At 41.4% G+C, this 13,905-nt stretch overlaps 1 protein-coding gene across 1 annotated transcript in view; it reads right to left on the bottom strand.

Annotated features, from left to right (window-relative positions):
• Positions 1–13,905, bottom strand: part of LEPR (leptin receptor) — a 422,515-nt gene that overhangs the window by 50,234 nt on the left and 358,376 nt on the right. Inside the window, exon 13 of the mRNA XM_086925355.1 lies at positions 6,333–6,435. Coding sequence (XP_086781481.1) covers positions 6,333–6,435 — 103 coding nt within the window. The remainder of the gene's footprint in view (positions 1–6,332; positions 6,436–13,905) is intronic.

Genomic DNA, 13,905 nt, shown 5'->3' with positions numbered 1-13,905 from the left:
CTCTAACTCCACCCAGGGGTGCTGTCCCTAATACAAAAATACAACAACATTTAGGACGCCCCTCGTGGGACGCCCCTCACGTGGTGTAGCTTCTGGCTTTTTCCATGATGAGGCCTTGTGGTTAGAGTCGACCTTGCTTCTCAGACTCTTCTCCGGCCCGCTGATACCCCTTAAACATTCCGGAACCCTCCTCCATGTCTGGTCCGTCTCTTGAACAAACTTCTATTCATCTTATTTATAATTGAATACCCCCTTTTCTCTTACAGACAGACATTTGCAGCCAAATCCCAATTCTCATAGTCTTCCAACCGCGTTGCAACATTCCCCGGCCCAGACTAATATGTGTAAATCAACGTTAAACTTTTCAGGCCTACAACATTTCTCATAATGATTATAGCATTCGACTTTTCTTTAATTAATGGCATGTTAGTACTCTTATTCCGCTATTCAGTATACACATCTATAAATCATAGTCTATTTGTTATTACTAAAACATTAGTGCAATCCATGTTGTGAAATTGAACCACCTTCCCCCTCCCTTCTAGCTCTGGCCCTGAGGCCTACCACGTTCAGCGTTTCCGTATGCCATCTTACATTTTAGCAGCTACACAACATGGATTCAGGAATAATCACGTTTAATAAAATCATTTTGTTTCACACATTTCTGTATTAGTTCCACTTCTGCTTAAATCTCTATATTAACTACACATTTCAGAATATAGATGTAGGTACTATCAGCACTCATGGCATTTCTCTTCATGACTTGTGCTTACTACGTGTAAGTGTGACGCACTTCTACATTTAGGTCAGTTTGCGCTCTCTCAATATGGAGGAAGGTTCCTTATTGGTTGGTATTTCTTAGAAAGAGCGCAGGCCGGTCATTGCGCATTGCATTGTGGGTCGTATATAACGTCTTCAATTGAATATGCATTTTAGCAGGAATCCAATGCAAGGTTCATGTAGATGAAGAGACATACACATTCCAATACAGATTGTTTCCACAGCATTATTCCATATCTAAAATTGTACATGAGGTATCCACTTCTAAAATTACCTGGACTTCTTAAGGATAGTATAATTAACATAAGATTTTTAACGGCATCAGATGGTGGAAAGCTTGTTTTCATTTAATGTCCATTGCGAAGTTTGGAATCCATCCACATCCCTACATATTTGTTTGTAATTTATCTGAGGGCTTTGAAATAAGACAAAGTCAACTAATTCTTTAGGTCTGTCAGTGACAGTGCTTATATTTCAGAGAACAAAGGTCCTGAGCGAACAGTAGAGGTACAACAATGATAGAATATAGACCGAGTTGGGTTGTCGACGCAGATAGCACACAGTGCCTGCTATCCCGCATGGTACTGAACAGCACATCGTTGCTGTCTAAGGATCCCGCCACCATGCGACGTAAGCGTGCCTACTACCTAACCCGGTACGGCACCCCATCAACCTATGTCTGTGGTCCCACGAACCACTTGAGGAGTACGGAGGACGCCTTCTCCACCCTGCCTCCCCCTATCCCGGGCAGAAGCCTTCATCATTGTACTATCATGGACAACTAGAGCGACGGTTATCTGTTCCTCGCCTCAATATCCTTCCACCCACCTGAATCCTTGATACTCCTGCTATTGGCACCAAAATGTTCTAAACTAGGCAAATGTTGTGTTCTAGTCCTGATGATGATCTCATTTTAACTAATGAGCATGGGATCGAAACGTCGACATTTCTAAATAGTGCCACATATGTCCACTCTGTCTAACTATTGTGGTATCTATTTTGGTTGAACTTGCTGCTATTTACCTCTGAATGCAAGTTACCGCAGCTCAAAGTCTTTTGCCGGTATTTGTTTTTGTTTCTTGATTCTATTGTATGTATTGTTACCCCATTCCCCCACACTTCCCGTTCATTTCAGGGTACAGGCTTGTGCCCCACTATTATTGTTGTTCAAAACTATTTTTGACTTTATTTTCCACATTGTATGAATAAAAGTCCATGTCCAGCTGGACATTGGATTTATATAGTAACCCAACGTGGTCTATATTCTATCATTGTTGTACTTCTACTGTTCGCTCAGGACCTTTGTTCTCTGAAATATAATTGCAACCCGTGGTCCTCAGCCATTATTTTGGGTCCCCCTTGTTTGTTTAAAAATAAGTGACAGTGCTTAGGCTCACTTAGCATCTAACTTGATAGGACGGAACTAAATGGTATTTGTGCATATTCAAGAGCGCATAGCAAAAAGTTAGCAAAACAAATGCTCCAGTTATCATGTAGAGGGAGGAGCTTGTAGACAATCATGAGCAAAATTATAGAAGAGGACATTTCATGTTCTGAGGAATTTTATAAATGGTAGAAGGTAAATATTGAAGAGAAATGGTAATAGCGCTGAACTCGTATGTTTCCCCATCTAATGAGGTTTCATTGAGACATAAAATTCGATAGACTTACTGCCTGGGTTCTCTTCAACAGAAATGGTCATAGCAGGCCTAGGCGAATGTCTAGTACTACAACACACCCCTGGCCAACTAGGCAAAGTCTTGTGATAGACTGTTAAAGGCCATTGACAGATCTGATAAGATCAGGGCCCACCACAATAGGCATCTAGAATTACTTGGAGGTCCAGTGTTAGACCTGTCTGCCTTTGGGTAGTCCCTCTAATTTATTATTTATTTTGTCCTCTTTTTGCCCCTCATACCTTTTTCCCTTTTTGTGTCCACTGGTTTATTTTTACGGTGTTGACCTAAGGGTTAGATGCTCTTTTGCCCTCATAGTTTTTACTTGAGGCCTAGGTGCCTTTTCTGACTGGAAAGAATGGGACTCACAAAATGGTCGCCATTAACTGCCATAACAGTCACCCCTAGGTTGGACCCATAGACTAGAATAGGGGCCTTCCAGAACCTTCTGGTCCCTTCTGAACCTTCTGAGGCCACCCTATAAAAGGTCAGCTGCAAGGCAGCCATTTTGTCTTGCCAGAGAGAGTCAGCTGAAGTACAGGCTGTAGCATAAGGTGGGGGTAGGATATCCAAAGGGTTGACCTCCCAGTTTAGGGACGCTTCCTTATTGCTTCACCACCCCTCTCCCCTTGTAGTTACTGACTTGACCCCGCTTCGTGGGATTCCTGGAGACCCTGGGCGCCTGACCGACCCCTCGCCTAGAAGAAAGGGCTAGGAGTGGTTGAGGGTGACTGAACTACTGAGGAGTTCAGTCCATGGCCCAGAAGGAGAGCCCTCGCTAAGATTCTGGACGTAAGATACCCAGAAGAAGGAAAGTTGAGGTTGTGGGGTTAATTCCCTTGACCATCCCTTTCAGACCTCCATGTGAACTGGGTATCCGATTGCCTAACCTGCCACCTTTCCAACCGGATTTTTCCCCCCTGTACCTGTGGTAGCGGACTGCCTTAGTAGAAGTAGCGGCACACCAGGAGGGAAGGAAGGGTCCGAGTGTCTGGGACAGGGCTCACAGATGGAGTGGGCGTGAAAGACAGGTAGCCTCATTCTTTCCTGGGCTGGCGAGGACGAACGGAGGCTTGTGAGGGGAAAGCCTCTCCCCTATCTGCGCAGGCTCGATAGCGCGAACTCTGGTCTTTGAGCCGCTAATCCCTCGCGCCTGCCCAGTCAGGTTGATTCCCTCAGGAAAGGCGGAGCGAAGGAAGAAGAATTGCCGTCGCGGAGCGGGCTCAGTCTCGGAGCCGCTAATCCCTCACGCCTGCTCAGTCCGGTCGCTTCCCTCAGGAAAGGCAGAGTCAGCGTCCAACGAGGAAGCGGGAGCGAAGTGAGCATTTGGCTCCCTTCAGCTTGTGTGGCCCTCTTCACCCCGCACCAGCTTTGACTCCAAGCGGCTGGTCTGGCGGGTGAGGCGGGTGTGGCGAGCATCGTCCCTCTTCAGCTTGTGTGGCTCTCTTCATCCCGTGCCAGCGCTGTCCCCAAGCGGCTAGCCCAGCGGGTGAGGCGAGCATATTCTGCCAGAGTCCATTGGTGTGGTCCTACCCTCCCCCGGCGGTCCAAGACTATGGCCTGAGGGCCCACCTCTGAGAAGTAAGGAGTGTGTGTTGGGCAGCTTAAGATCGGAATACTACCGATCAAGGGGTGAAGGGCAGCCTCTTCTCCAGGGGTCTAAATAAGAGTGGGTTATTCAAGCCAGGAGCCTTCAAGACTTCCCCCGCTGACCTGATCACCCTAATGCAGAGATTGGAAACTGTTTTATTGATCGGTTGATAATTATACCTCTTTGTTCCGGATTAAAGGAAAGTTTTCGTGGAACAATAGAGTGGGGGTTAGTGGCCATTGTTCCTTGGTGCTGCCAGGGAATAGACAGTAGTCTCCACTTGTGGAGCCCCAAGGTTACCTGAACGTACAAAGTAAACCGCTGTTACTCATTAAGATCCCTTGTATTGAATTCTTTTGCCTGTAAAATGGAGTTATGGGGACTCCTCTTTAACATCCAATAATTTGTATAAACAATGTTCAAATGTGAATTTCTGTACTGACAAATATTATTTGGTGGGAAGAGAGCAGAGTATTATTTTTTATAAAGCAGCACTTACTTTTCCACAAAAATTGGTGTAGTGTCGTTTTTAAGTGGAACTGCATTGAGTTACTGCTGGGTGGTGTGCAAACTTTACACTTGTGCTTCTGGAAACTGACTGTCTTACCCTAGGCCAGGCTACCCTATGTGACTTGGCAACACTAGGTCCAACATCCAGTTACTTAGTTTATTTTTGCAATTTTATATATCACACAAACTTGGCCCAAGGGCATCATAGCACTTTATACATGATACACACTAACGATTTTTTAGTTACTGAGAGGCTATGTGATTTACTCAGAATCATAGAATATTGAGCTGAAGCCATGATTTGAACCTTATGCCTAAAGTTGCAAACTCTGTAGCTCTAGTTGTTAGGCCACATCTCCTCCATTAATGCATTTGTGACAGACTTCATGCTGTGATAGGGGAGCAAGCCTGTCTGGTGGTTGTCTACTGTGTTAATATTCACAAGAAAGTCTTGGAGCTGCCCTCTCATATTCCATTCTAGAAGGTTACAAAGATAGGGTAAGTTAGGGATTGGCGCAAAGATCTGTGGTGTCTACTAACATTTTTTAACTGCTTTTTTTCAGCATGGTAGAATGATTTCAGCTGACTGTAAAATTATTTGTTTATCTACTCTTCCAGGACAGCCTTCCAAAGGTGATCTTGACCTTTTTAAACATTAATCTGAATGGTCGCATCCACGGCAGATATTGGTGAAACTGGTGAACTCCTTCACTTCCAGTCTAGTTAGAGAAAAGGACAGAGATCTGATCGCAGATTGAATTAAACTTTGGAATATATGTTTTACATATATAATTTTAGCATAATTCATTAATGATTTTCCATGTGGTGGATGGTGAAATAAGGCAGTTATCACTGACGCTCTCTTTACCTTCATTACATGGGATTTATATGCCCGACAATCTTTTATGATTTGTATTTTCTCAGCAGGCTTTCCTTTGTAGCTTTGTTTATAGTAGTTAGAGAATACTTCGACCAAACCGTGCCTCCACCATTTCAGTCATTGCTTGAACTGTGTACGACCCTTGTTCAATGGCTACTTTTGTCCTAGTCGCAGCTACCGATGCACATGTCCTAATTTAATTATTGTGACTGTAACTTGCTGTACCCTTGTATCATGCTACTGTTGTATAGGGCTGTGCCGCCTTCGGATCATGTCAGCGTAATATAAAATTGCACATAATACTCATTCCTTATAAGACGGTTTAGCTTGAGGTTGAAATCCTGCTATTTGGAGAATCGTTGGAGATTGCTGCATTTGGTGAAATCTCCAAATTTAGACGTCATCTAGAAGAGTTGTGGATCAACTTCATTGCTTTGACGAGCTGCAAAATGTGTGAACTTTACACACAATTTTCGAAAGGGGCGAGTTTTGCACAAAAAAATTTCCACAGGAGAATGTTCCCTCAAACACTTTTTTAATGTTTTTACACTGCAAGGATATTATAGCTTTTTAATAGCTTTTTGTTATAGCTTCCTTTGGAAGGCATTGTCCCAACAATGCTATAAACTTCCAAACTTTATCACGGACACTGATTTTGCAAGTTTTCAAAATAAATTCGCATAGGCTGAGACCAACAGTGTTGCCTATGTTATTTTATTCACGAAATTGTGTTTGATACGTTTACACAATAACGTTATTCTGACCCGAAATTATACTTTCAAGCCACAATGAACTATGCTTGATGTCGCTGGAAATATGCTAAGTTTCAAACACTAATTGTACAATATTAAAAGAATAAACATAATTTATATGAAATCTGATGCATTCTACATACCTATGATGGGATATCAGCAGCGCTGCTACCAACAGAAATGATGACAAAAGAATTATTGGTAGAATCACGTACATTCCAGTGTCATTTTGTGTTTGAATTTCATCTGAAAATAAGATCATAAAAAGTGAAAAAGCAAAATGGTTTGCATTTTTAATATTGGAAATAAAATTCATTTGGTGATATTTAAATGGTCCGACTTATTTGTGATCGTCGCTTATGCTCATATGATTTATACAAGCTTGCGTAACACTTTGCTGACAATAAAGAACATTCTTTTTTATGGTGTCTGCAAAAGTTATAAGATAAGTGTTAGCCATAATGTTGAAAACGTGGTGGATGTTAAATTATTATCAATAAATTCAACATTAATATATAAAAACTATATTCTTTTATCATTATTGATATTGATATTTACTAGCGCATAAAACACAGGATTTCTAAGAAGTGCTTACAAAATCACTCACCATCAATTCAGCACCTGGGATAAGCTTCCCTGCTATTACATTTGTTTTCCTCCTTTTTAAGCTATCCATTTTCATGCAGTTCGGGGTCAATAAATCTCCATGCCCTTTTGGTTTTAACTCTTGTCACTCTGGTTTTGCATATGAATACACTGTGACATCATTGTCTCCCTGTTCTCTCTTCCTAGCAGCATGTTTACTACTTTTCCAAAGAGGATGTGTTTATCGTATAAATGATGATCATGTTATTTCACTAATCAGTACCTGTTTTTTTCATTCTTTCAATCTCTTTTCTCTCTGTTATCTTTTGTCTTGTAGTGTTATATTAAATGATCCCATTATGCTTTGTAAATCACCATCAGTAGTGAAGTATTTTTTGGCCCTGATGAAGAGACATGTTGTCATGAAACACGGGTTGGCCTACGATGATTCTTGAACAAAGAATAAGTAGTCTTAATATTCGTTCACCATCAGACATTTTCATCATATCAGATTCTGATAGGCTATGTTGATTACTCTGCTGGCTAGCTGGCAAATCACAGCTACCTCTGAACCCTAGGTCCATTTGGATGAGATTAGCCATCTTCTGGCCTGGAGGAAAAGGTGGGGGCACAAATCAGCATAAAGTGTTAAGTGGACATTTCACTGACAAGCCATCAGCTGTTATGGATATTAATTATAGCAAGCCATGCCTCCATAAAAGCAGAATCAACTGACCCTACTGCTATAGAAATGTTACTAAAGAATGACTCAGCTAGGGTGTGATTGTACTTGACACATCCAATTTTTACCTGGCACCGCAAGGCCTCTTAATATGGTAGAGTGCAATCATAAGGATTATACACAGGCCATCTGATTTCACTAAGTGATGCAAGAATTGACAGCACAGTATGTACAATTTCAACAATTACATATAACTTATCTGATTTTACCTGTCACTGCAAGAATTCAGAGCATGCTAGATGCAGTGTCAAGGACCATGTGCATCCCATCAGAATTCCCATGTCATTACAATAACTAATAGCAAGCATAAACAACGGCTTATGAAAAGTAACTATCTTGTGGCATATACAAAGGGCATGAGCCATTGTAACAAATGCAATTCCTTGTCTAGACTAATGAACAAAAATATATTTCAATTCTCAGAGGGGTTTGTGTGACCTATAATAAATGCATTGCACCTTTATCTAGTCATTAATTTGATACTATTTATATATGCAACAAAGATCAACATGTACAAAATATGCTAATATTGTGGGCACATCTAATGGGACAGTCAAAAATACACACATTATTGAAAATGTGTATATACATTTAAGACTACTTAAGAGTAAAATTGCAACAACACTTGCATTTCTTTGTGAAATAGCTACCAGGCTAAAGTATTTAAAACATTTACCAAGATCTAAGATATATTAAAAATGTGGCTATGTTATAAGACAAAATTGCCTTGAAGAGAACTGATCGTAAGCTAATCCATGACAACGAAAGTGGCCTTGTTATTGTGAGCCATCTTACCAGTGGTGTCACAAAACTACTTCAGAAGAGTGAAGTGTTTACATAAGGATTTTCTATGCCATTGATATCTTACAAAATGTCCAAAGTTTAGAAATAATCCTCTCCAACCAGAGTTAGCCTTGAATCTATATGTTCTATTGAATGAGTAATTCCAATGAACTAACAAAGAGCAAATACGAAACAAGTTATGAAAACATCATTGAAGTGTATATATTGTGAGCACAGTAGCAATCTCAGAGACAAGCCAACAGATTTAAATTGAAAGATTTGATTTGACCACAAAATATTGTTTTTACTTATGGTGAAATACATTGAGTGTTATGATTACAGGATGCTTAAGAATTGGTGGGGGAGTAGCTTTATGGCCAAACCATGTCGGCAATTGAGGGAGGGTAGTGACCTTTTCAAATGTAGATGCTTCTGGATATCACTAATAACATCATCCAGTGACTGTGAGTGTTTTAAAAAAGCTTATGTGTATTAAATATATTCACCAAGGTATATTGGTGACTCAGTGGGTGTATGAGTGCGGTATGGATGAATCAGTGGGTGTGTGACTGACTGTATAAGTAAGTGATTAGATCTATCATTGAATGTATGGGTGAGTGACTGGTTGTGTGAATGTTTGTATCAGTCTGTCAGTTGGCGTCTAAGTGGCTGTATGGCAGTAGCCTAGTTCTGATGGTTTGCTTGCAGCACAGTGCTAAATGTATGTTTGCAGACAGAGCGAAGAAGACTACTGTCCGACTCACCCTTGTTAGAAATTAGGTTACTGGCTGACTGGGGTGTGAGCCCAGGTCAAGCAGCACAACCTTCCTAGTCTGAGTAAATTAACTAGTGCTCACCCTCTGATAGCTTGGCACAGAGCAGTCAGGCTAAACTTAAAGGTAATGTAAAGTAATTGTGCAACACTTGAAAATACCACACAAAAAGATCCCACACCAGGTTCAGAAAAAAAATGAATACTTTAATGAATAAAACTAGGCCAAAACAACAGCAATCCAATCAGGGAAACAAGAGATATTGCTTTTCAAACATTTAGGGTAAAATAGTGCCAAAAAGCACAAAGTGCCAACAAGGGATATCTAGTCATGCCAGACCGAGACAAAGATACAAGTTAAGGTCAACCGCTATGGAGTGTGGGCTGGCTACAGTATTCAGGTCGGGGCTTCTGAACAAAGTACCTTAAATTCTGGGTGTGTCGCTTTGCATGGATCCGAGGCGAAGATGCATCAAGCAGTCAAAGCAATGAATTGGTTCCGAGATGCTGTGAGGCTGCTATGTGATGTCCTGTTGCACTGTCGCTGAGGATCCCATTGACAGGTGCTTGCGATGCAGGGTCCGGACATCAAGGATGTGGCGTGCAGCCAAGGCATTGCATGGGTTTGGAAGAGCTGTGAGGCTGCGATGTGGAGGTCGGTGTCATAAAGCTGCCATAGAGGTGGAATATGGGGACCTGGATTGGAGATGCACAATGCCGTTAGCGGTGCATCGATTCCAAAGATGGGAGGGTGATGCAGACCTTCTGCACAGGACCCAATCCATGCAGCAGCAATGTGTTGGCTCTGTTTGAGGATGTGCCACTCAGCCGGGGAGATGCGCCAGTTCAGCTAGAGGAAGCGCTGCTCAGCAGAAAAGATGCATCAAATACACAGGTAAGCACATTAGGCCCACTTCCAAGAGTCCAGGACTGGGGTGGCACCACTTGATAGGGTACACCACAGAATGTAGAATCAAGTTGTATGTGCACAGTCATTGGAAGCATGTTATGCCCCTGAGGCTTCAGATCATGAGGCCAACCAACTAGCCCTTGGAGTCACTCTGGGATATGAGTTCAAGAAGCAGGTCCAGTCCTTCTCACCCAGGCAAGAGGTCCACAGGCAGCAGGTCATCCAGCATGTTGATTATGGTGAGCGCAAAGTAAGTGGTTTTATTTATTTAATATTACTTATCCCATTGTCTGTCGACTTCCACCACCCCCCACTCCGCCCCACCCATTTGCTCTTACCTGTGCAAGCCGCTACTGCCATACAGCCACTTAGACACCAACTGACAGACTGATACAAACATTCACACAACCACTCACTCACCCATACATTCAATGATAGATCTAGTCACTCACTTGTACAGTCAGTCACACACCCACTGATACCGCCATACAGCACTCATACACCCACTGAGTCACCAATATACCTTGGTGAATATATTTAATACACATAAGCTTTTTTAAAACACTCACAGTCACTGGATGATGTTATTAGTGATGTCAATTGAGATATCATGAGTGATGTCACAAGTGATGTCATTGACCATGTCGGATTGATGTCATATGTGAGGTCATAAGCAGTGCATTGAGGGAACGCAAGTTATAGTTAGCTCGGCTAACTATAACTGCTGAACTTCACTGGTTTTGTACCAGTGAAACCTGAGACTAACTATGATGTCCCTGTAACCTTTGGCTTTTCAGTGAATGTATATATATATGTGTGTGTGTATGAACACATAAGTGCCTCCTGCCCAAAATCCTAGCGACAGTGCTGTGCAAGTGAGAAGCAACTAGATATTATCACACAACTCCTCCTTCACCTTTACCTCAAGGATGACGCACACTCCAGGAGTGTTCCCATCAAAAGTGTTTTTTACTCAATCCAAACTCCTCAAAACAGCAACTAGCAGGGAAACCAACAGGAAACCAACACCCTACGTGTTTTGGCAGAAACAGCAGCTTGGTCACATGTGACTTCCTCTAATTTGCCCCCAAAATTCAACTTTGCACACCAATCAGATATCAGCACAAGATCAGAATGGTTTGCTGAGCTTTCGTGTCCCTAGATATACTAATTTGCAGTTCCTTTAATATCTCAAAAACAACTGAACGGATTACACCAATTCACAGAAAGGTCACTTTCTTTACCAACAGCTACCTTTCCACCAAATTTGGTGTTATTGCTTTCAGTGGTTCGGGCTATAGTTGTATCTAAAATTCTTAAGAGAATTAACATGGGAAATGCATATTTCTTTGTTCCCCCTCTTTCTCGGCCCGCTTGCCTAATTGCGCAAAACTTTCCATCCACAACTAGAATCGCCAGTACACTTTTTTTGGGAAAACTTTTTGAGTATTCGGCAACAGCACCAAAGATATAGGCACGCCAAAAAACGCTTTTCCTATGAAAACTAGGTCCTAAATATAACTACCTACTGGTTTCCTAAGGAAACTTGGTCCTAAATATAACTACCTACTGATGACTGCAAGTAGGTAATATATATATATATATATATATATATATATATATATATATATATATATATATATATATATATATATATATATATATATATATATATATATATATATATATATGTATGGGGTACGTAGATGTCCAGAATCAGCTCATTCAGCCAAAAAATCAGACGAGGCGAGACCCAAATGGTGGTGCAAATTATTTATTTAGGACAACACCTATCCGCCATGACGCATTGCGGCTTAATGAAGCCTTGATCACATGACAAAGTGCAAAATGCCGTTACGTAATAAACACAGAGAAAATACTCGCACAGTTACCACATAATGTGATTTCCACTTGCAGTGGGGATAATACATTTCTGATTGCTAAGTTTATATAAATATATAAAATAGCATCCCCACAGATATTGCACATATACAGATTGGAGTTTTATCAGCAATTTAGAATAATATTAAAACATATAAATACATAAAATGTTTTAAAATATAAATATTCCCAATCATTGCCGACGACCAACCTAAAAACTATAAGTACATTTCATTGGCATATAAGCTAACCCACCGTATGTTAATAGCAGCAACAGAGGCATTTTATGAATATATTGTATACCGGTTGCCTTGAACATTTCCATTCATTGGTATACGAAATGTATCTCATACTGTCCAAGTGGGCTGATCATTCTGTCTGTGCAAAAAATAGCTGTGCAAATAGATTTGCATACATATTTTGTAATGGTTATTTTGTAAATAGTGCTACCAGTGAGTTTAAAATATAAGTTAATAAAATATCTCATGTTTATACTACAGTGTGGAAAGCAAGGGTAATAATTCATTGTTTCTGATATTGCATAACTTCAAGTTCATAATGGCTGTAAAATACAAGGTTTAAAAGCTTCAATTAGAGGTAAGTGTGGCAGTCCTCGCTAGTGTTCATCCCGTTCGGCATTTTCGTATCGAGCATGATGATGTGTCTGGTCTCTAATTTCTGCAAAAGAGATTCTCTATCTCCACCCGTTCTCTGGGGAGGTACGGTGTCGATCACAAAGTACTTCAACCCTGAGACATTTTTCCCATGAACTTGCTCAAAGTGACGAGCTACGGGGTACGCTGGATCTGCATTGGAGATGGCCCTTAGATGTTGCAGGATCCGCTTGTACACCTGTGGTCTGGTACTGCCAACATACCTCAGACCACAGGGACATTCCAAGACATAAACAGCGTACACCGACCTACAGGTCAATTTCTGTCTGATCTTAATGGGATTGGGAGAGAGCGGAGTCATATATTCATATCTACTAACACCATTTCTGCATGCCTTGCAGGTCGAGCATCTCAAGAAGCCCTTACTGCTATCAAGCCACGAGCCCGTGGCAACTTCAGGGCTGCTTGAAACGAGACTATCCTGCATGGATCTTGCTTTTCTGTACGTTATTCTGGGTGATCTTGTAACCATCTTACCTACCACCGGGTCACTGGTTATCAGAGGCCAGTTACTTTTTACAATCTTGTGGATTGCCTGATGTTGGTTACTGAAGCCGAATATTAGGCGTGTTTCACTGGCTGCTGTTGTTTTAAAATCACTTACACATCCATCTGCAGAGGCCAACAGTTGCAGTCTGTCTAGGTTATTAGCTCTTGTAATTGCCCTGTCTATGATTTCAGTTGTGTAACCTCTATTCAAAAACCTGGCCTTACACTCCTTTTGCACCACCAGGCACTCAGTATTGCTGCTACAGATTCTCCTGAACCGGAGCATTTCCTCGTAGGGGATGCTCCTTATCAGGTGTGCCGGATGGTGGCTGGCGGCATGCAAGACTGTGTTGCCCGCTGTTGGTTTGCGGTAGAGCCTAGTTTCCAACTGTCCGTTGTCAACAAAGATCTCAACATCCAAAAATACAATGGAATTAGCACTGATACTGCTGGTAAATCTAAAATTGAGATTATTAATATTCAATTGGTCTATAAAATCAGCAGCCTCACTTGCGGAACAATCCCAAATTAGAAAGAGGTCATCTATATACCTCAACCAGGTTTTTACTTTGGAATTCATAATTGTGTCGAAGTTGGGTGTGAGGACCTGCTCCTCCCAGTAGCCCATGTGTAAACAGGCGTAACTGGGGGAGAAGCAGGCCCCCATAGCCACTCCCCTGGTCTGCAAAAACAACTGATTCGAAAACAAAAACACATTGTTGTCTAAGCACATGGTAATCATCGCAACAATCATCTTGAAATGTTCGTGGAAACATACAGGTCTTTTGTTCAGAAAGTGCTGGACTGCCTTAATTCCATTCCTATGAAAAATGCTCGTATATAGGGATGTTACGTCAAGCGACACCAATAGGTAACCAGG

The sequence above is a fragment of the Lissotriton vulgaris genome, chromosome 1_1 (genome assembly GCF_964263255.1).
Source record: "Lissotriton vulgaris chromosome 1_1, aLisVul1.2, whole genome shotgun sequence".
NCBI lineage: Eukaryota > Metazoa > Chordata > Amphibia > Caudata > Salamandridae > Lissotriton > Lissotriton vulgaris.
This window is presented reverse-complemented; position numbering and strand designations above follow the sequence as displayed.